Source organism: Pisolithus orientalis (assembly GCF_024613125.1).
Source record: "Pisolithus orientalis strain OTSU chromosome Unknown F5J12scaffold_3, whole genome shotgun sequence".
Lineage (NCBI taxonomy): Eukaryota > Fungi > Basidiomycota > Agaricomycetes > Boletales > Pisolithaceae > Pisolithus > Pisolithus orientalis.
Window position 1 is genome coordinate 798,620 of NW_026260784.1, and position 18,922 is coordinate 817,541.

Here is an 18,922-nt window from a genome sequence, read left to right on the forward strand (position 1 = left end):
CGTGCACACAGAGTAACATACTAATCTCTCAGATCCGAGGAACAAACATACCCAACGTTGTTTCAGCGAGTCCCACACTCATGGATTTGTCCTCAGCATGATTGTTAGCAAGAAGACGCGTGCGTCATCTGGCCATATATTCCCGCCGGCTTGCCTCAGCAATATTGCGCAGGCGATGACGTGTGAGGGAGAAAGCCACCGAAATGGGCTTCCGTCAAGCAGCACGGAAACGCCTACAGAAAGATCACCGTCGGTCTGGGATGCATCTGGAGTTATCCGCGTTTGGAGATTGGCGTCGCGAGTTACGAGCTTGCCAGTATATACACCAGCTGTACACCACTCGTATGCACATACCACGGCGAATACTCACAAGCCCTTCCAATACACCCTCCGAATCCAACGTCGCCGTCGCGTGACCCATCCTTCCATCGGACAAGGGTCTGGGCGGGGATTAGACCAAGTATCGGTAGTATATACCCAACCATCTAGGTACCACGAGTCAATGGAGAGCGCTGTGCAAAGTCGGGTGCGCCCACCTTCGTCTGCACACACACGGTCCGCCTCAACATTCGAATGTTCGTTGCTTAGATGTTGGCCCTCGAGGACCCAACAGCCCTCCAAATCGGCTCTCCAGCTTTCCGTCTCGACGAATGCCCAGCCAGGTGAAAGGGAAAACGTGAGGTTGCTGCTGGGGTACCACAACATCAGCTCACTTCACGCTACGGACACAGGGAAAGGTCCGCGCGACCCATGGATCGGGGAAACCTGTATCGACGAGACGCACCTGATTTCCCCACCGACTCCACTCCACCCGTCCCGACCCTTCGTCCATGGGGCACGCTCACTCTGTCGAAGATGCGTCTTGCTCCATGAACCCACAGGTAGTATAGTGGACTTGGGCTTCACACCCCCAGATTCAGTTTCCCCATCACCGCCCTCGCTACCGCCGCTCGAGCTTGAAAAAACACTAGCTCCGGATCCACCAAGAAGCGACGCTCGTCTACCTCCGCTTGGGGCTGCGCCGCTTGTTGGTTCCCACCGCTCGTTCTCCCACAGCTCTACGGTGCACATCGGCGCCGGCCATACCTGATCTAATAGTCTGTCGTTGTCTACGAAACGGCGCAGCACTGCACGGACATTCTTCCGAGTAACCTGGAAATGCAAGTACCTCTTTTGATGAGTGAGCGATCTTCGATTGTCACCGTAACGAAAATACAAAGGCAGGTGAGGTCGAGGTAACGTGGGGAAAGGAATGGATACCGAGAACAAGACGTTGGAAGACAGTACCGCGTGGCGTGCAACCCATGCACCAGTGAGGGCATTCCGTACGTTTGGATGCAGGGCACACACTGGCCCGACGCCCAGGAAAAAGAACAGAAGTCTCATTGGGAGAATGTCAGCCATCACCACTGGAAGGAGGATGAGGAAGGAAGTGAGAGTGAGCATCAATGTGGGATGGGGCGGATATGAAGATATTTGCACTGTCGACTGCACTTGAGCACCATTAATTTTCTGTTCCAAACTCGAGTTAAGTGTAGCGGCTGGTTCGGTTTCTGGACGTTGCGTTGTTGGCGTCGATGATAAACCTAACTTCTGCTGGGCAGAAAGAGAGGACGTGGCCGAGGAGGCGAACTTTGGCGCGGACTTAGACGGCGGTGTAGAAGTAGAAGTAGAATGAGTAGAAGTGGAAGATCGCAGTTTTGAGGAGCCGAGTAAAGGGAGAAGAGGAAGGACTGCGTCGTGGGCATCGGAACTGAACAAGGATAGGTAAATAGTCAGTAATTGGGTGACAGTAAGGTGGGTACCAAGACGTCACACTCCGGCAACTACTTACAAAGCTCCCATGAGGTTTTGTATCGCCTGTATATTGGCTTGCCAATCGACCGTTCCTTCACTGATGTTTAGCGGGATAGGTGGTGACCCCGGCGCAGGGTAATAAGCCAGCATGATGCCCAATAGCAATACATGGGGCAAGAGCAGTATAAACTTGGGGTAGTAGCCTAGGTGATGATCGATCGAGAGCAAGGTCACGACTGGACACACGCTCACATATGAAACCATAAACAGCTAACCAGACGGCAGTTCTTTTCCAGCCCCTTTTCCATAGGATGATTTCTTCTATTCTATCCTGCAACCAAAATACCGGTCCCACCTTTGCCACGAACCGGCGGAAATTGTTTGTCATGATGGGAAGAGAAAGTGGGTCGCGTGCACTTAGGAGCTTTTGTGAAGTTTGTCCTGACCTTGGACTAGTGGTGAACAACGATAGACCTGTGCTGGAGGGGGCGCTAGTCGCGGCGGACGTAGCAGCGGTCGGAACGGACGTCGATAGAAGTATCTGTGGGATGATTGAGAGGGAAGTTTTGGATAGGCTCAACGGAGTAGCATCGTTCTCCGACGACGAGCTGTCGATATACGAATGCCATGAGAAAAAGCCAGACGCAGATGACGGATCTGGGAACGTGGTGGGTATCTTGGGTGCTGGTCTCACAGAATGTTCTCCCTGCGAGGACGGTGCCAGTCGGATGGCCTCTGCAGGTATGTCCACGTATTCGAACGTGGCCATCGCTGGTCAGGTCAATGAATATCACATGCAACGATGACTTCGACTTGCTTCAGGGCTGACTCAGCAGGGCACGTTTAATGTATTTCAAGCGGCTGTGCTCACAGCCACTGCAAATGCGGTGGCCAGCGAAGGGCGTGCGTGGGAGAAGGTGAAGAGCAGGCGACTCAGCTGCACATATTCCTTACCCGTTCGTTTGTACTCTGGTGCAAGCCACTGAATGTAAACCATGCCCCCGAATTTGCTGGACAATGACTGGTTCGGGCGCGGGAAGCGACCACCAGACTGCACCCGTTCTCCCTGCCCGCCTGCCGGTGGCATTCTTCATCTTTTTATATAAAATTCTCAACATTTGATCAGTTCGGAACCCCACGGGGTGTTGGGGTCAGATCTACAAGTCATATTGATCATCCACATCATGGCAGGTTATGATGCTTCCTGGGGTCGTGTCCCATGCCGAAGATCGAAACCTGGGTCGCGCAATTATGAGGCGCTCGGTCCATTGCATTAGCCAGTCCTCCTATGCCCCAAGCCAGTTCATTACATGTTCGGCAAGAGCGACATATTTGGACCTCATTAATAACATTCTCTTTAAAGAAGATACCTGTCGGTGTGCACCTCCGCAAATCCACCCTCGTCGATCAGCGGAATGAACCCGACGTGGCATTCTGGTAACAATATACCCCACCCTCGTGGTATTGACGCGGCTTTTGACGGGGTCCCAAACCCGCCCAGATTTTGAATGGGTTTGCGGACTATAAGCAACGTAGGTCAAAGTTCTAGGGTTCGGTTCAGGTCCGGTGAAGGTGCCTGACAGACACGATGTTGGTCATATTTAACTGCCGGCAGGGAATGGTTAACATTCAATCCCGAACGACGAGTGCTCACGTGGCTGATTAGGATCAAACTTGGGAGCAGGAATTTCTCGTGGCTTTGATGAGGTTTTTTCCTTTTCTTTTCGCCACTGGCTCACAGTTAGCATTAGTGAACAGAGTATTGCCACATTGATCTTCTGCAGTCCTGAAGGCGACTGCGTATGGTTCTCTTCAGCAAGAATCCCGCATCAGTCGCGATGGAATTCGAAGCCGAAGGGATGTCAACGACCTCATATGACGTTTTAGGGAGATTCGATATCTCATGATCGCGAGCTGTTAGGTTTGATAAGGACACGGTCCGCCTTTCTTCCCCCTGCTGACTGGAAGCCCTCATGGAGGATGTAAGTACTTCCATACTTGGCGAGGTCACCTGAGCTCAGTTGTGAGCGTAGAGGGCTAGATATAGTCAAGCTCGAACTTGTTGACTAATTCTGTTGGTAGGGTGGTACTACAAGATCATGTTTCATTCGTCCGGCATCGGGGGTTGCGCGGTGCCATTGCCAGCGCATATGTGTAGTAATACTTAAAGCCAGTATGTCGGTTTCAGGCGAGCTGCTTGTCCACAATGTCACCCTCGCAGGTACCCCAGCCCGTCCATGTCTTGTCCCCCGATCTTGCCAGTTTACTCAGGAATCGCGTGGAGGCTACACTGGTAGCTCTTATCAAGAAGAACAGAGACACTCGCTGTTTTTCCGAGTGTCCCGTCTTTGCGGCATTTCACAGTGCGATACGCAATTTTAGAGGGAGGATTATGGTGGCATTTCGGATGATATTCCCCTGGAAACCTATCGCACCAAAATTCCATTAACGACCTACAACGCTTACGAGCCATTCGCAGCTCAGTTCCTTGCAGAAAATTGCCAGGAGGACGATGTTCGAGATATGTTCTCGCCCGGTTTGCCTCATAACATAGCAATCACGAGTTCGACCTCGAGTCCAAAGCCAAAGATTTTCTGCAAGTATCAGCATCAGGGCTCGATGCCCTATGCCTTTGGCGATGGAGGGGAAACCTTCTGGACCTTTTCCCTCCACTACCGTCAGTTGGTGAACATCCAAAATCGCGATGGAGACATCGTTAGAACAGTCCCCGCCGGTATTGGGTCGTCTGGAGCGATCCGTATGCGGCACGGTTTGGAAGTAGAAAACGATCACTTGAATATTAACTTAGCAAGTACGTTTCGCCACTCCAAGCTCAAATTTTGCATTTTGCATTAAAATCGTCGCTTACCAGCGGAGTGGGCCATTTCTTCGATCGCCGTCGGCTTCGTCCGCGACTATCGGACCTTCTTGCTTACGCACACACTCTTTGCACTCGCGAATAGCAAGGTTGAAACGGATATCTATGCTCTTTTCTACGTCCGCAGTCGATATGATACGATATATGGAAGAAGAGTGGGAGATCCGTAATTGCATTCCATCGAGACAGGTGAACTTCCCCCTTGGGATGGGATCAAAGACGTTCGGGAGTACCTTCAAGTAATCATTTCTTTACCAGTTACAATTGTAGCAAGCTGAACTAAATATTCTATTTCAGCTCCATTTTTCTCCTACGCCCAGAGCGCGCTGCTGAGCTCCGTGTAGTCGGTAAAGCAACGGACCGACCGGGCTGGCTGTTGAAAATTTGGCCAATGCTCAAGAATATTATTTGTATCGGTAGCGGTGTTTTCTCTGTCGGGGTTCCGAAGGTCAGCTTCATTACATCGACAGACACCCTCACACCCAGCTTTTGCATTAGTTACGATTCTACTTGGGCCCCGACGTGCAGTTGCGTAACTTCGGGATTGCCACTTCCGAAGCCTACTGTTGCTGCAGTCTACGACCCTTTCAGATATGAACCTTTTCAAAGTAACATCACAAGACATTATCGAATACCTTGACGTGGTCAAGGAAGAAAATGCGTCTAGTATTGTACCCCCCGTAAGTTTGTCCGCTTTTTCTTTCACCCGGTCCAATCTGATTCAAAGGAAAGTGGCTAGTTGAGGTCGGAAAACATTATGAGATTATGTGCATCATTCGTGACGGATTGTGGCGCTACCGTCTTGGAGATGTCGTCGAAATTGCGGGCTTTGATCCGACCGATGGCTCACCTATCATTCGTTACTTCGAACGACGCAAGTCAGTGTGCTGATGACCTCACTGCGTTTCTTGACTAAAGGAAATGCGTAGTGTCATTACGTGGATGGCAGGGGGGGAGCTGACTGAAAAGGCATATCACCGCTGCTATCTTAGCGGTGCAAGATACCCTTGCCCCGATAGTCGAGTTCACCGCCATCATCGATAGCCACAGCGGGATTCCCACTCTGGGGTATCTTGTTGAAGTTCATGGCGAACTTAGTACGTGATCATTATCTCCCAGTTAGTTCATGATTGTTCTCACTACTATCAATTTCAAAGATCCCGAGGCTGCCAAAACTCCCATGAAGCTACACAACGAACTTTGCCGCCTGAACGAGGAGTTTGATCTACAGAGAATGCAGATACCGACTATCCGGGTGCTGAAGCCTGGAACGTTCGGAGAGTACAGACAATGGAAAATCGAAGTGGCCAACGCCGGTTCCGGACAAGCCAAAGTCCCTGTGTTGTTATCGGACAATACGGCCCGAGAATGGATGTTAGCGAGGGTCCAGAGGGAATTGGTGTAGACTCGAACGGCAGTGCCTTTCAAGGTTGACTGCGAGCATAGAGCGAGACTATTGTCACTATCCTGAGGACACATAGATAACCCATATCCCGTCCGTTGACCAACGCGATTGTAGTATAGTAATATATAGAACTGCGTGCCGCTTTCCTCTGGCCTCTACCAGATTCGTCCCTCAGAACCCCAGTATGGCCTTCCTAATACTGATAACACCGGAAAAGAGGGATCCAACGAATGTCTCCTGATTTTTCTCTTTCCTTGTCTTCTCCCCTTGCTCGGAATTCGAGTCGCGAGTACGCCCTGGGTTAGGACTGGGTCTAGGTGCGTAGCGTTCCTTCGCATCTGGAGTGGACCCGTGATTGCTTCGCTTTTCCTTCGGACGTGCACTCTGTTCCGGGATATCTGTCTATAAGGAGAATGATGTTTTGAATGGCCGACAAGGGGCTACATTGCGTACCTTAGTACTCCGTTCGGTTGACGCATACTCCAGTTTTCTTTCTAGATCGCTAGCCCTCCTTTCCGCCACATCACGCGCGGCAATTAGCTCTCTTTCTCGTTGAGCATGTTCTTCTAGGTTTCGCAGGTGCTCCCTGTTTTCTTTCTCCATGTCCGCGATCCTGGCCTCAAGCCGCGCCTTCTCAGCGACGAAGTCCGCGGCCATCTGTTCAGCATTTCGACGTATTCTTTCTATTTCAGATAATTTTTCGTCGACCACTTGTTGGAGTTCTTTCCGTGACTGTTCATCCTTGACGCGCATAGCTTCTTCCATCTCTCTGCGCACTTCCTTCAGCTGGGCTTCGTGACGATCCGCCTGATCTTTCAGCAGACGCCCAAGCTCCACGCCTGCCGAGGTATGGGCAAGATCTCTTTGTTCATTGACAAGCTCGTGCTGGATTTGTAAGGTGTGGGCTTGTGCATTGACCAAGTGTCGAAGGATAGCATGGGCAGACTCTCGAGTGTTGTTGTGTCGCAACATCCGAGCACCTTTGTCGAGGACGGGTTTAAAGAATTTGCCATTGCTCGCAAGCTCTCGTTCCCTCTCCTCCCCAAGTTCGGGGCTGACTTCTGACCACATAGTGGTTACGATAAGAACATTCCGGAGCGTACTTTCGCCGCATAGTTCGCGGAATATGCGGAAGTTCCGGGCAGATGTACCCCCCATTCGAGTATCAGAGATACGATGCATATAAATGATGCCTGCAAGTTTTGCACCCTGTTCGTACCTTCGCAATTTGGTCATCAAAACTGGGAATTACAAGAGCAAATTCACTCACGTGTTGGATAAGTAGGCGGCGATGGATCTCAAGATTTCAGTATCGCTACGGTTTGTGTCATCAAATCCCGGGGTGTCGATTAAGGTGACGATATTTCCATTCAGAATGAACGGCTTGGAAGTCATTACATCGCTGGTGCAGCTCTGGAGACCCCGCCCAACAGGCAGTTTGGACCCACTGGCAAGGTTGACGAACTACGTGGGATAATCATCAGCAAGGCCGGGGACACATGTGGGTACACGCACAGTTGACTTTCCAGTCCCAGTGGCTCCCATAATTCTGAAGAGTCATCTTAGAGGGATACTCAATCGAAAAAAGAGGTTTCAAGTACGCAATACGACATTCTCTTCCACGAGCGACCATAATTGCCGAGGTGACAATTTCGAGGAGGTACCAGTAAGGTGGAAAAGGTCGAGTCAAAGATGGTCAGAGACGTGCCCATGTTGGTCCAACGCCCAACTTATAACGCGGGTCCAACGCCTCCGTCCAGCAATCACCTGGTTCTTGCACGATCATTCTTTCATCACCGCCATGGAACATGGCAAATGGCCAGCTCGCAGACCGTTGCAACGAGGATGAGCTATAAAGATCGGTATGGCATGTCTTCTAAGGGAGAGTTAATGCCGTTGGACGGCCGAACATGGCAGTCACCTTGCTACGCCCGCCACCGTGTTCACATAACACGTGCACTGGCGCAGCACAGATAGGAGCCCTATACAAACTGATGGAGTTGCATGAACGCTTCGCTGTCTCAGAGACCAGGTCAATAAATGACGCTGTCATAAGGAGAACATCAGCACGGGACTGCCCAGCCGGTTTCTCCACATTCGGATGTTTTTCATATACATATAAAGATGCAGAGGTCTCCGTGACCCTGCGCTCGGCTGGCCTGGTACCACACTCATGGTGTGGTGTGAGGTACCACTCACCTAAGGAAAGCACACACCTTTGCCGTGCTCAATCCAGACCAGTCTAACCAAGCCAAGGCACGGTTGACCGAACTATGACCCCGAACGAAGAAGTACTACAGGTTCGCTGTTGATGTGCGAAGCCGCCGCCCGTCATTCGAATCCTGGAAGGCGTGGGCGTGGAGTACAGAAACGAGGTTAACAAATCCGGATCTGGAAAAGTGAAGGTTTCTGATGTGATGCGGGACGACACAACCTGCAAGTGTCTTTGAAAGACGTTGAAGGTGTGACTGGTAGATGCAGGACACGCAACAATTGAAACTTCACCTGTGCATACCTATGCGATCCGCGGTATGCATATACCCCGTGAGCATTAGAACCCAAGCGGAATTATGTGAAGGGACGAGCTCTCTGCCATAAATTAAGCTGAAGACGGTCCCAGCTCCCTGTGATGGTTTATACTTTGAAAGGGCAAAATGAAGGATACTTCTACCATGGGTATCAACTGGTACACACTTATTCCTCGAAAGCAGATCATAGGCTGATTAGTAGGCTTGGTCGCCCTTTCCCAGTAACGGGCCGTCAACATGGGCAGCCGAGCCTGAGATTATAGTGGTCTCGGCTGTCAGGCTATTGCGTTCGGTTGCCTTATAGGGTCAGGTAAAACAGCATCTTCGTACTCAGACCGAAAAGACGTATTCGTCTACTCACAAGCTACAAAGTCGCAACTTGTTGGTGAGTCACTGGGGTAAAGATCGTCATAGGTACACTGTGGCCCATACTACCCTATCGTAGGCTTTGTGCGCGTGCGTGGCTAGGGGATATGTTACCACCAAACAAGATGGCTTGGTTCTGGCGAAGTTGGACAACAGACGGCGTTCTTGTGGTTGACCGCGCCACACCATGTGTTGTGGATAGCACGTTGCCCGTCTCAATCAAATTAAACTTAACTTTGTTGTGCCACGAACACAAGACTGCATCTGTGGACACCTGGAACTGTGTACAAGGTCGAGTTGCGCAGAGGGGGTGGGTTGCGGGTTGCCATGGACACAAGACGGCATCCCACCCTTAGGACCCTTCCTCATTGTGATCTTCACTGGTAGGTCGTTGCTCACCCAAAAAGGGGCACAGGGACACAAGGCGTTAGTCTGTCAAAAAGTTTCAACGTTCCAAGCTGTATAACGTGCGCTGTATAGCGTGCTCCGGCCCGTGAACGGCGCGAAGCGCTCGAAGGAGGTGTCCTGGCATATCACCCTCGAGAGGACGACTACGCTGATTCACTGCAGCAAGGTCAGTACGAAGCCTTGGAGGGCATGTAGCAAACAACTGCTTCGACAAATAATCTGGGACGGCTCACAGAAGTAGCGATTGCTAGTGGCATCTTGCATGAAACGAAGCGCTCGAACCACATGTTGGTTCCGATGATAACGTATCGACGTGAGCCATACACTGATAAAGGTCAAGCACCTGAGCACCCACTTGGTCCCCAACACCCATCTCTGATCTCCTTTCCTATCTGCATAGACTGCCCATCCAATACAACCCCAGTGTCAGCAACATGAACGGGTATCAGGCGCGAATGTATCTCCGCAAGGTAGGGAATTCCAGCTTCAGTGGGTGGCCGATCATCCAACCCCATGACAGGAGTCAAGGAAGGGGAGTGAAGGGAGTGTGGCGAGAGAGACCAGGGGTGGGCGGCGTACGAGTGATGCTATGTCACCTGAGGAAAAGTTCCGTGCAACTTCACCTTCGCCATCTCACCCGCCGGTAATGAACGGACACTGCTCGAGAATGGTTCTCCAGGTAAGCATACCCACTGCATGGATAACCATTCAAAGGTTGATCTAGGTCATATCGGCGCTTGGGGTCGTACAGGGTCGCCGCGATACCTTGCAGCGCTAACCAATATTCATCCCCTCAACGGCCTTCGGGCGAAAAATATGACAAGATCGGCCACGTTACTCCCGATCAGCCCCCGAGGCGATCCTCCACATCTCACCCTCCGGTGATGAGTGGACATTGCGCAAGAATGTTCGCTACGGTGAGAAAGCAATAGATGACAGATCAGGGGCCAATCCGTGCTCATCAGGCAATTTCCACAGGGTCGCCGTGATTCCTGCAGTGGTACCCGGTATCCCCTTTTTGAAGAGCCCAGGAAGATATTTCCGGCACAGGAAATGTTACAAGACTTGAAGAGCAACTGGAGAACCCATGGGGTACTCAACGGCAAACCCAAGGAGCGTGGTCGGAAATAATAAAAATAGAAATCACGGAAGACACATCGATGAACACGGAACTTGCGGGTGATGACGCATGATTCCTTCCTTCGGCGAGATGCGGGGGCAAAGTTAGCAGAGAGTTTTGGTATTTCAAAGCTTGTCTCGGTTACAGTATGTGCCAGGATGTACCAGCAGAATCGGATCGGATCAGTGAAATGAATGACGCATTGCTGGACAATTGCTGAGTATTGTTTGTTGTGACGAAGATGAACTACTGGTGGCCTTGGCACGTTCGTACTGGTCACCATGCACCATGTCCCAACTGCAACTTATGGGTAGAGGGTTAGTACTCAATTCCATCTTTGCGTAATCAGTGGATGTGGACTGATGGTTCTGCTAAAGTGCTTAGTTTGGTTATCCTTCCGTGTCTGCACTCAAGGAACTCGGAAGGCCGATTGGCCAGCCAAGTTCGAGTGTCTGAAAGACTGAACTGGGCCATTGTAGCTACGTACATGGCTGCGAATACGACATCCACTCGGACCGAAGCCAACTGGAGACCCACGGAACCCCGAAGGGCGAGGATATCTCCAGACGCCGGCAGCGTTGAATGCGTACTTTCGCGGTGCCCTGGTGGCCATGCAGCTAACACGCTTCATGTTGATAACCCTATCCCAAAGCTCCTTTAACCACATCTCGCCTCTCCCCTGCTATTCTGCTTGTAGATATGTCTCCCAGTCTCCACACCACCGACATTCGCCCCACACAATTCTTCATCACAAGTAAGAGTTTCCTTCAGTTCTCCTCCAGTTGTTTGACTCACATGATACTGTAAGGTATCAATGTAGACCTGCTTGAGACTTCGAGAAGGCAGGTTGAATACGTCGAACTTAGGGTGGGAAGCCGAACACTGGCAGTCCGTCATGTACCCATTCCCAGCAAGTCTCTCAGTGAAACCTTCATTCCCGGCATGTGAGTCGCACAGCTCTTCACAGCTCTCTTGTTTAAATAGCCATTCCAAGAGAGGTGTCGGATGACGAGCAGTGCTTGGTTTCCGTTCATTGTTGTCACCGTGTCATCGGTATCATCGGTATTAATAAGAAGACCGTCGTGGATCTCTCCTTTGCGCCGCAGGACATAGCGTTGAGCCCAAACGCGATAAGTGGAAAGAGAAGTAAGTCGAGTCGATTTTCTCCGTTGAATGGACATCATCGACGATTGTGTATAGCCCTGCGGTTGGCGGAGGGGAAATTGCAAGTTGTCGTCAGCGCCTCCGAAACACTTGTATGCACAAAACCCTTCCGCCGTGTACCTTACGGTACACTGATAGCATTGCCTCAGTATCGGCCGGAAACAGGAAAGTTGATCCCGTTTAGCGACAGCATCCTCCGAACTTGTCCGAGGTAAGTCGTATGGTCACTTCATGTACCTGGATGCGACGTTAACTGCTACAAGATTTCGACTACTCATAATGGGAAAGGTTTGTTTCATCTAATAGCTGCACAGGACACGTCATTTACATTGATTCCAGGATGGAGTAGGAAAATCGTCCTTGATAGGCCGTGCATTCAAGATACGCAGTCTAGTTCAGTCATCTTTTTTCCGTTGATTCCGTCCATTTGGTGCTCATAATACGTGCGACCACAGCGATTCTACGAAGCATGTCAACGCCAGGATGGCATTGACACCGAACTTATCTTTCAGGAAAACGACAAGGTCGTTCTCCACAACAGTCGTAATCCCGTACCGGGAACGAGTAATAATGTAGAGGCCTTCCTTGCACGGCGACGGAGTATGCCTGACTTAAAGGACAGGGTTCATGCTGTTTGGTAAGACGTCCCTCCGCAGCATTGAAGCACGTTGACAACACTCCCATTCAGGCTGTGCTTAGCGATTCCTCGTGCCAACGAGCCCTTGTTTGATGAGGACACGAAGAAATTCATTGAACGTCGGAGACAGATTCTGGGTGACAGTAAGACAAAAACATCTGGTACTCTGACATCTTGATTGATGGTGAATCTCAAGTACCTCTGGTCATCGTTTTTACCAAGCTGGATTTAGTGGTTGGAGGAATTGAGTATGAAGCCTTTGGCAACGGGGAAGACCCAGAAGCATGGTATTTGGAAGAGCGCCTCCGTAATGAACTGGAGAAGTCTTGCATACAGCCCCTCCAGCGACTAGCTGGGACGGACATACCGAACGTTGCTATTTCAGGTAACGACCGTTCTCTGATCTCGAGTCACCTGATACCTGATAACATCCGCCACAGTTCAGGAAGGTTACGAGAGCACCATCGAGCAGCTGCTTGAGGTCACGGCCGGGAAGGTGGACAAGTATGTTGCCAACGAGGCAGCAATGGCCGCTCTTATGGCTCAAAGGGCCAGTATATCTCTGAAGCTTAGCAATTCTATTTCGTGCGTTACCTCCAGTGCCCTTCCCCTCCACTTCTGATCGTTTTGTAGTGCCGGAAAGAAGCGTCAGTATCAGTTTTCTTGTCGCTGGGCGAAACTTACTCTGCGGGTTAGGACATTGGCGTGGGCTTGCCTCAGGCTCAAAGTTTTTGGGTTACACGCTGAAAGATTGCTTGGATGTGATTCACACGGAAATCGTCTCTTGCTGGAATTTCGAGGACCCCAATCGCGTGAGTCACATTCTTGCACGCGACAGACTACTTCTCATAGGTGATCGTAGTATTTGGTTAGCGACCAGTTCAAGACGCTGATGCTGAACGTGGTGGCAAACACTGATACGAGAGATTTTCCTGATTCAGATGTGGAGGATGTGTGAGTCTTTCATTCGGGGTTTGCATCGCAGGAAGTAACGACGCTATCCGAAGTGGTTTCGGACTCGCTGTAGCATCAGCTATCATAGGCATCCGTGGGACAGCCGTTCGGGTCGTCTTGCCTATTACAGCGAACATCATGTTAGTGGGATGGGCGCATGACTTGTACCAGTACTCGTAAGTGTGCTCCGCCCCCAAGAGCACGTTTGCTTATTCGCCACGATATTCCATAACAGTGGGACAGCGTCATCCCAATGCATCGCATACATCGTGGACCTAACGGCCATTATGCAAATACTCTTCCTTTTGATGCCGCAAGGTCATATGACTATCCCAACTATCAAATTAGCTATCACGGCGTACAGCATGGCTGGAATCAATGAAGTCCATTCGCGCATCAGGGACCACTATGAGAACCCTCACAACGTTCTGGCACTGGGAGGCCGGGACCATACGCTGGAGATGATTGTTCAGTTGATAAAGGAAACCTCGATCAAATCAGAGGAGCTTGCTTCGCTGAGGGCGGGGCTTGGTGACCTGGGCAAGTTACAACGTGATGATCCCAGGTATGGTTGGGATGACGGTGACGATTAACTTCGTCTATATCGACTTCTGGTTTCTGATTACAAACGTGCGCTGGCCCTCACCTTTCTGTTGCTTGTCTTAACTATAAAGATTTGTAATTTGTACCACACTATGGTACTTCGTGAGTTCAATGTCGACTACAGTGTAAATAAACATATAATATGATGCTCAGCAAGGCTGTCTCCGAGTGTTAGGTGTAATAGGTGCATAACGAAGCTGGCAGGCGTTTTGATGGTACTTACATAGTATTCACATATTTGATTGACGACGAGGGGACCAGGTCGAGTGCGGCGCCGAGCTATGCTCATTGCATTAGTGGATCACGTATCGTATTCCAGTTTAGAAAATGGGAGGAACCGCAACACTGGTTGTGCGTGATGTGAACACTGAAGGGAGAATGCCCTGAATGACATATCGTCCGAAGCCAATGTGAAAATGAATTGCCATGCTGATGCTAAAAACACCGTAGAGATGGGCAAGTCTAATTCGGGGAGTTACGCATCGAAAAGAAAACCGCCCCACCGCCTCAACGTAAGTACCAATGGTTACAGTACACCAGGGATTAACCTGTACTTGACTTTAGCAGCATACACATCCCACTCGGAGCCCACGCGTTTTTGTAGTTCTTGGTCTTCGGCGACCACGCGACTCTGCGCAACCGCGATCGTCCAAATCCACCAGATTGCCCACACGAGTACTGCCCCATCCGAGCCGAACAGATATTCGACGACAAGGCTGCCAGCAGTGAGATGGGAGAAAGTGACGCCTATGAGGAGAAGCAGAGACCCCGTATACGCCGGGTGGCGAACATATGAATAAGGACCCGAGGTAATTAGCTTGTGATCAGGATGTATGGTGAGGTCGAACGTAAAGAATTGACCGAGTTCCTGGAAACAGCGGACACGGATGCATGAACCTATAACAGAAAGGAAGATACCAGTGACAAAGATGGGTGTGAGAAGCTTCTGAGAACGAGATGGGGAAAGCAGCGCTGCGTCAAGATAGGCTGAGAGCGAAGGTGACAACGAAGTCCCGATGACACGGTTAATTGCAGCTACTCCCTCCAGCACGGCGATCCACCAGAGTCCAACGGTGTGGAGCTATGATGGGTGGATAAGTCTCTTAAATTGAATATACTGGTGGATTATGGACCTTGAATATTACGGGAGCGATTCGCAAGAGCAAAGGTTCCTGTGTGTGGTAACGGAACTTTTCCTCGGTCTTGTTGGGGGGAGTACAGGCTGCCTGGTTGAAGACAGCCTGAACCAGGATGAGGGCTGCGCGCCAAATGATAGACATCGGGAAGGAAAGGGACTGGAAGCAAGACTACGGACACCAGGTTTTATTCCACACACTGTACCTCTATGCGAGGTAGCTTGGATAACTCGACCTAGTCTGGTGACTGGCACTGTCTATGGATGACGAACTTCAGAGACGAGGTGGTCACCAGACCAGGTCCCCTCGGACGAAGGGATCTTAAAAGCTTGGAGATTTCAACTTGCCTTGACTGTCTGAGAGCATGTCAATTTCATGTATTTTCTCGGACGGTTTCGCTTCTACATGAAACATGATCCGAGTCGAGCAATTTTCTCACCTTTCTCCGATTTCGTGTTCATTCTGTCACGTCCATCTGTTTCAGTTTCACAAGGCTTGTGCCGCAGTGAGGTTCCTGACGGAATGGACGCATACAGTGGGGTTAACCTTCGACCTCTAATAACACTGACACTCACTTGCACCACTGCCGGGTGGTAGATACAAGCCGACGATTGGGCTTTACGGGTTCGGACCAGCGGATAAATCGCAATCCGCTGGTGCGCGCTGGGGCAATGCGGCACTTGTTGAGTCGGCGATGATGCATCGATGGCATCAGGTTTAGTAAGGTGGGCAACGTCGTCTTATATAACATAGCAAGACTGTGAGACCATCACAAAAGGCAAAGAAAAGGACCGCTTGGAGGAGTATCGAGTTCTTGTCATCGTACTGGTGACGATGGCCGTCTGGACTTTGTTGAGCACAATAGCAACACTGATATCAAAATGTCGGAGAATGTTGACTTGATCAGGAGGGCAACAACGACCCGGTAGTTTTCTGTGAGCATTCTACGTATCTCTTGTGTTGCGGTTAAACCTTTGGTCCAGACAATTGTTTGATCTCGGGATAAGTTCAATGTCTTCGTGGACATTGTAAGGTACTGTTGCAGCGGACGATAATAACGGGGCGGAAGGGAAGCCCAACATCAATGACTGATTGCCCTGTGCCTGTTGCATGTGCACAACCCCGAATTCTTCGTCACGTCCCGACCCGTCGGACTCGGAATTGAGTTGAGTTCCCCGTTCCTTACCATCAAACCCGTCGGTTGTTGGTCGGGATCAATATCTTTCTCACGTTTTACTGATGCCCAGCGCTCATTCCGCTCGACTACACAGTGTCAATGATCATGCAGCTACTTGACGAGAAACCGCCAAGTACCAAACACATTCCGCTGAGCCTGCATAAGCAAACTAGGTTTTGCTGATGAGCCTGAAAGCATGACACCTAAGGAGCTCTCAGGGGGCAATCATAGAAGTTCAATGGTTTGACCCGGTGTTATCGGTGAGGAGCCGCTCCATTACTTGTTGATGGCCGAGGTCTTCAATCTGTCAGGTGGCACAGCTGATGGAGGAACACAGTGCAGCATATATGTTGGTGCACGCCAACCACTCTGGCGTTCGTTTCACCCCCAAGCACTCGAGGAGATGGACGCAACGACCATTAACCAACTTCTCTATATAGAAAGAAATGCTCAAACGATTAGGTTTCTACAAGGTATTAGCTCTTCAAGGTTTCGTGATCCTCGGGGTGCTGAGAATGTACCAAACATCAGTTGTACCGACCACTTTCATGGTGTACGACTGTGGTAGGTATACCGTGCCCTGCAACGATGAAAACTGACTATCTATGCGGTCAGTCCTTTATTTGGACAAAGAGGTATCGGTACCTCTTCTCGATCCTTGGGTTCATAGTAGTTGACTCCCGAGTTTCGTTGAAAAGATCAACTATATTTGGGTATATGGCGAATATCCTTCTTTGATCCTAGAATGCTGATGTGTATGTGATTGTAGAAGAAACGAATGTCAAACATCTCAGTCGCCTATCTAATAGTGAGTTTCTTAATCTCATTTTTGATCCTGGACTGAATACAAATGTCAGTTCCGATACTTCGGCATTGTATATCTAGTGTGCGTCCATCACATATGTGTTGCGACTATTATTGCAGAGCTCAGAACCACTGTAGGTTTTCATTGGCAGGTGGGTTATAGAGCATTCAGGTCGTGTTACGCATTAATGTCTTCACTACCATTAGAATTCGTCGCGAACACAAATACCCTCAGCAAGGCAAGTGTTCCCCAGCTCGACGAATATCGTGCTAACTTCATAATAATTGTATTAGTTGTATGTGGTTTTACTTATCTATGCGTTGCGGCTTATGATACCTTGCTTCGCACCCGACTGAAACCAACAGTTGTAAGCCATAGGTACGAAAGTGAAGTTCTGCAGTACTGATTTTGTCGTAGTTTCTTATGATTTTCCCATCCTTTCCATGTGGATCAACTGTTTGAGCGTCTGGTTTGTGCAAGGTGAGTTTATCCTTGCGATCTGAGGAAACACCTAATCGAATCTTCTAGCTATTCTGGGATTGCGGCTTTATGCTCTTTATAATGGTTCAAAAAAAGTTCTACTCGTGATAGGCTTAGGCTTTATCGCGGAGTGCACTATCATGATTGTGTGTGTGACACTCCTCAGCATTTCCTCAGGTCAGTCATGTTCCGATCCATTATCAAATGAGAACTTACGCAAATCTGGACGATATCCAGAAGGCCAAGGCCTACTAGTGCTCGGATCCAAGATCAGCGCACTTCCTGCTACGGCCCGTAAAGTCTATATCAACTACGGCGCTATCGCAGTGTACGAGAGCATGCTTTTTTCGCTTGCTCTCTCAGCTGCCGTGCATCGGTGTCGCGAAAAACGCGGACCACGCCCGGCCAGGAGCGGGGCAAAACGCCTGAGGGATATTCTCATCGAAGGCAATGTCGTGTACTTTCTTGCGTACGTACATGCTCGAACACCTTATCCGGACGGAGTGGTGAAATGACACGTGTCGTAGGAACACGGTTTATGCAATTTTCTACTTTGTGGTGTCACTTACTCTTCCTGTAAGTTTTTTGTCGCAATTTGTCATCCGAACTTTACGTCTGATATCTTTGACAGTCCGAATGGCTTTTCGGGGTACTCTCTATCGGCCTCGCCATGACAAGTACTATTGGCTGTCGCCTTATCTTGCATATTCGAAGCGCAGCTCCACATTCCTCAACCTCACCTGACCACATCGATGACGAAGCCAGACTTGCTCCCCAATCGTGGTCCTCCAAAGTCCTTCCGTCCTCCTCTTGTAGATAGTCAGCTTATAATTTATGTTCTTCCGTCGTTCTTCTGTCCACCAGCCATCTTGCTTGACCTCAAAGTGTTGTCTGCGGCTGTGTCGTGTGGCGTTTATCTTAATTGAATTCATCACATGGATCAGCATAAGCCGGTACCTGGCGTTTCCTCGAGTGTCAACAATCGACATTTCGAGGGAAAGAACCTCGAATTGCCGGATTCTATGTCTTCATGTCTGCCACGTGTCCCATGCTCAGCATACTACTAACTATTGAGTACACACAGCGAGTGTCAACATGTCACTCAGAGGCTCTTAATCACAGGCTCAGTGCATACTACATCAGGAAATTAACACTTTACTCTTACTTTTGTGACTTTTTGACTTTTTGTGACTATTGTGACTATTTGTGACTTTTTGGGAAGGAACCTACTATCTGTGCATTGTTATGCCCATGTCAGGGGTCTTTCCTTTTTTGACTTCTTGTGGTCATGTGTGTCATGTGCCTTGTTGTGTCACTCATAATTGTCACCATCCTAGGGGTTTGTATGCTGTGAGGCTCCTATGGATCTCCAGCTGTCAAGGTATTTCCAATACCTGTCAAGACTGTGCCTCCCATTTGATCTGGTGTTCCACTGCCCTCTCTGATGGACAACATGTTATGTTT

General features: G+C 49.8%; 9 protein-coding genes across 9 annotated transcripts; 5 read left to right on the forward strand and 4 right to left on the reverse strand.

Moving 5' to 3' along the window:
- Positions 1-6: 6 nt before the first annotated feature.
- On the reverse strand, positions 7-2,612 carry F5J12DRAFT_801609 (uncharacterized protein). Its single transcript, XM_051744376.1, has 5 exons — positions 2,050-2,612; positions 1,835-2,000; positions 785-1,753; positions 537-685; positions 7-485 (listed from the first exon to the last, which is right to left on the reverse strand). Exons 1-5 carry the CDS (start codon positions 2,564-2,566, stop codon positions 367-369), a joined length of 1,920 nt encoding a protein of 639 aa, XP_051604183.1. The 5' UTR covers positions 2,567-2,612; the 3' UTR covers positions 7-366.
- A 1,391-nt stretch (positions 2,613-4,003) lies between these two features.
- F5J12DRAFT_779706 (uncharacterized protein) lies at positions 4,004-5,566 on the forward strand (the record flags this gene model as incomplete). The annotated part of the gene is made up of 6 exons (XM_051742409.1): positions 4,004-4,090; positions 4,180-4,609; positions 4,761-4,914; positions 4,973-5,123; positions 5,251-5,355; positions 5,408-5,566. 6 exons carry the CDS (start codon positions 4,004-4,006, stop codon positions 5,564-5,566), a joined length of 1,086 nt encoding a protein of 361 aa, XP_051604184.1.
- A 343-nt stretch (positions 5,567-5,909) lies between these two features.
- Positions 5,910-6,080, forward strand: F5J12DRAFT_801627 (uncharacterized protein; the record flags this gene model as incomplete). The annotated part of the gene is made up of 1 exon (XM_051744377.1): positions 5,910-6,080. The coding sequence occupies one exon, from the start codon at positions 5,910-5,912 to the stop codon at positions 6,078-6,080; it is 171 nt and encodes a 56-aa protein (XP_051604185.1).
- A 28-nt stretch (positions 6,081-6,108) lies between these two features.
- Positions 6,109-7,787, reverse strand: F5J12DRAFT_801629 (P-loop containing nucleoside triphosphate hydrolase protein). The gene is made up of 4 exons (XM_051744378.1): positions 7,596-7,787; positions 7,351-7,544; positions 6,534-7,299; positions 6,109-6,482 (listed from the first exon to the last, which is right to left on the reverse strand). Exons 1-4 carry the CDS (start codon positions 7,623-7,625, stop codon positions 6,252-6,254), a joined length of 1,221 nt encoding a protein of 406 aa, XP_051604186.1. The 5' UTR covers positions 7,626-7,787; the 3' UTR covers positions 6,109-6,251.
- Positions 7,788-9,099: 1,312 nt separating this feature from the next.
- On the forward strand, positions 9,100-10,267 carry F5J12DRAFT_779708 (uncharacterized protein; the record flags this gene model as incomplete). The annotated part of the gene is made up of 7 exons (XM_051742410.1): positions 9,100-9,284; positions 9,362-9,404; positions 9,455-9,548; positions 9,656-9,695; positions 9,783-9,852; positions 9,903-10,061; positions 10,097-10,267. 7 exons carry the CDS (start codon positions 9,100-9,102, stop codon positions 10,265-10,267), a joined length of 762 nt encoding a protein of 253 aa, XP_051604187.1.
- Positions 10,268-11,042: 775 nt separating this feature from the next.
- F5J12DRAFT_299970 (uncharacterized protein) lies at positions 11,043-14,018 on the forward strand. The gene is made up of 16 exons (XM_051738801.1): positions 11,043-11,256; positions 11,311-11,446; positions 11,497-11,648; positions 11,703-11,758; positions 11,816-11,877; positions 11,930-11,954; positions 12,006-12,059; positions 12,122-12,303; positions 12,355-12,446; positions 12,500-12,688; positions 12,744-12,888; positions 12,937-12,950; positions 13,000-13,115; positions 13,166-13,257; positions 13,311-13,433; positions 13,493-14,018. Exons 1-16 carry the CDS (start codon positions 11,202-11,204, stop codon positions 13,848-13,850), a joined length of 1,851 nt encoding a protein of 616 aa, XP_051604188.1. The 5' UTR covers positions 11,043-11,201; the 3' UTR covers positions 13,851-14,018.
- A 368-nt stretch (positions 14,019-14,386) lies between these two features.
- F5J12DRAFT_714139 (uncharacterized protein) lies at positions 14,387-15,140 on the reverse strand (the record flags this gene model as incomplete). Its single annotated transcript, XM_051740873.1, has 2 exons — positions 14,387-14,941; positions 14,994-15,140. The coding sequence occupies 2 exons, from the start codon at positions 15,138-15,140 to the stop codon at positions 14,387-14,389; spliced, it is 702 nt and encodes a 233-aa protein (XP_051604189.1).
- Positions 15,141-15,343: 203 nt separating this feature from the next.
- F5J12DRAFT_736030 (uncharacterized protein) lies at positions 15,344-16,378 on the reverse strand. Its single transcript, XM_051741997.1, has one exon. The coding sequence runs from the start codon at positions 16,021-16,023 to the stop codon at positions 15,814-15,816; it is 210 nt and encodes a 69-aa protein (XP_051604190.1). The 5' UTR covers positions 16,024-16,378; the 3' UTR covers positions 15,344-15,813.
- A 31-nt stretch (positions 16,379-16,409) lies between these two features.
- F5J12DRAFT_300193 (uncharacterized protein) lies at positions 16,410-18,413 on the forward strand. The gene is made up of 14 exons (XM_051738802.1): positions 16,410-16,433; positions 16,511-16,646; positions 16,705-16,737; positions 16,789-16,808; positions 16,872-16,886; positions 16,943-16,981; positions 17,031-17,059; positions 17,116-17,129; positions 17,185-17,220; positions 17,396-17,458; positions 17,507-17,635; positions 17,696-17,927; positions 17,986-18,034; positions 18,090-18,413. Exons 2-14 carry the CDS (start codon positions 16,577-16,579, stop codon positions 18,276-18,278), a joined length of 918 nt encoding a protein of 305 aa, XP_051604191.1. The 5' UTR covers positions 16,410-16,433; positions 16,511-16,576; the 3' UTR covers positions 18,279-18,413.
- Positions 18,414-18,922: the final 509 nt, after the last annotated feature.

What these genes read in the sequence shown, in the direction of transcription:
- F5J12DRAFT_801609 (XM_051744376.1), bottom strand. Translation starts at nt 2,566, where the DNA reads ATGGCCACGTTCGAATACGTGGACATACCTGCAGAGGCCATCCGACTG. An exon ending in AGCTGTTTATGGTTTCATAT is followed by an intron (nt 2,001 to 2,049) that starts GTGAGCGTGTGT and finishes ATCATCACCTAG; the next exon opens with GCTACTACCCCAAGTTTATA. An exon ending in GGAGTCGGTGGGGAAATCAG is followed by an intron (nt 686 to 784) that starts GTGCGTCTCGTC and finishes GTACCCCAGCAG; the next exon opens with CAACCTCACGTTTTCCCTTT.
- F5J12DRAFT_801629 (XM_051744378.1), bottom strand. Translation starts at nt 7,625, where the DNA reads ATGGGAGCCACTGGGACTGGAAAGTCAACT. An exon ending in CTGGGACTGGAAAGTCAACT is followed by an intron (nt 7,545 to 7,595) that starts GTGCGTGTACCC and finishes TATCCCACGTAG; the next exon opens with TTCGTCAACCTTGCCAGTGG. An exon ending in CAACCGAACGGAGTACTAAG is followed by an intron (nt 6,483 to 6,533) that starts GTACGCAATGTA and finishes TTCTCCTTATAG; the next exon opens with ACAGATATCCCGGAACAGAG.
- F5J12DRAFT_299970 (XM_051738801.1), top strand. Translation starts at nt 11,202, where the DNA reads ATGTCTCCCAGTCTCCACACCACCGACATTCGCCCCACACAATTCTTC. An exon ending in CGCGATAAGTGGAAAGAGAA is followed by an intron (nt 11,649 to 11,702) that starts GTAAGTCGAGTC and finishes GATTGTGTATAG; the next exon opens with CCCTGCGGTTGGCGGAGGGG. An exon ending in CATGACTTGTACCAGTACTC is followed by an intron (nt 13,434 to 13,492) that starts GTAAGTGTGCTC and finishes ATTCCATAACAG; the next exon opens with TGGGACAGCGTCATCCCAAT.
- F5J12DRAFT_736030 (XM_051741997.1), bottom strand. Translation starts at nt 16,023, where the DNA reads ATGTCCACGAAGACATTGAACTTATCCCGAGATCAAACAATTGTCTGG.
- F5J12DRAFT_300193 (XM_051738802.1), top strand. Translation starts at nt 16,577, where the DNA reads ATGGACGCAACGACCATTAACCAACTTCTCTATATAGAAAGAAATGCT. An exon ending in TCTCAGTCGCCTATCTAATA is followed by an intron (nt 16,982 to 17,030) that starts GTGAGTTTCTTA and finishes TACAAATGTCAG; the next exon opens with TTCCGATACTTCGGCATTGT. An exon ending in ACTCCTCAGCATTTCCTCAG is followed by an intron (nt 17,636 to 17,695) that starts GTCAGTCATGTT and finishes GACGATATCCAG; the next exon opens with AAGGCCAAGGCCTACTAGTG.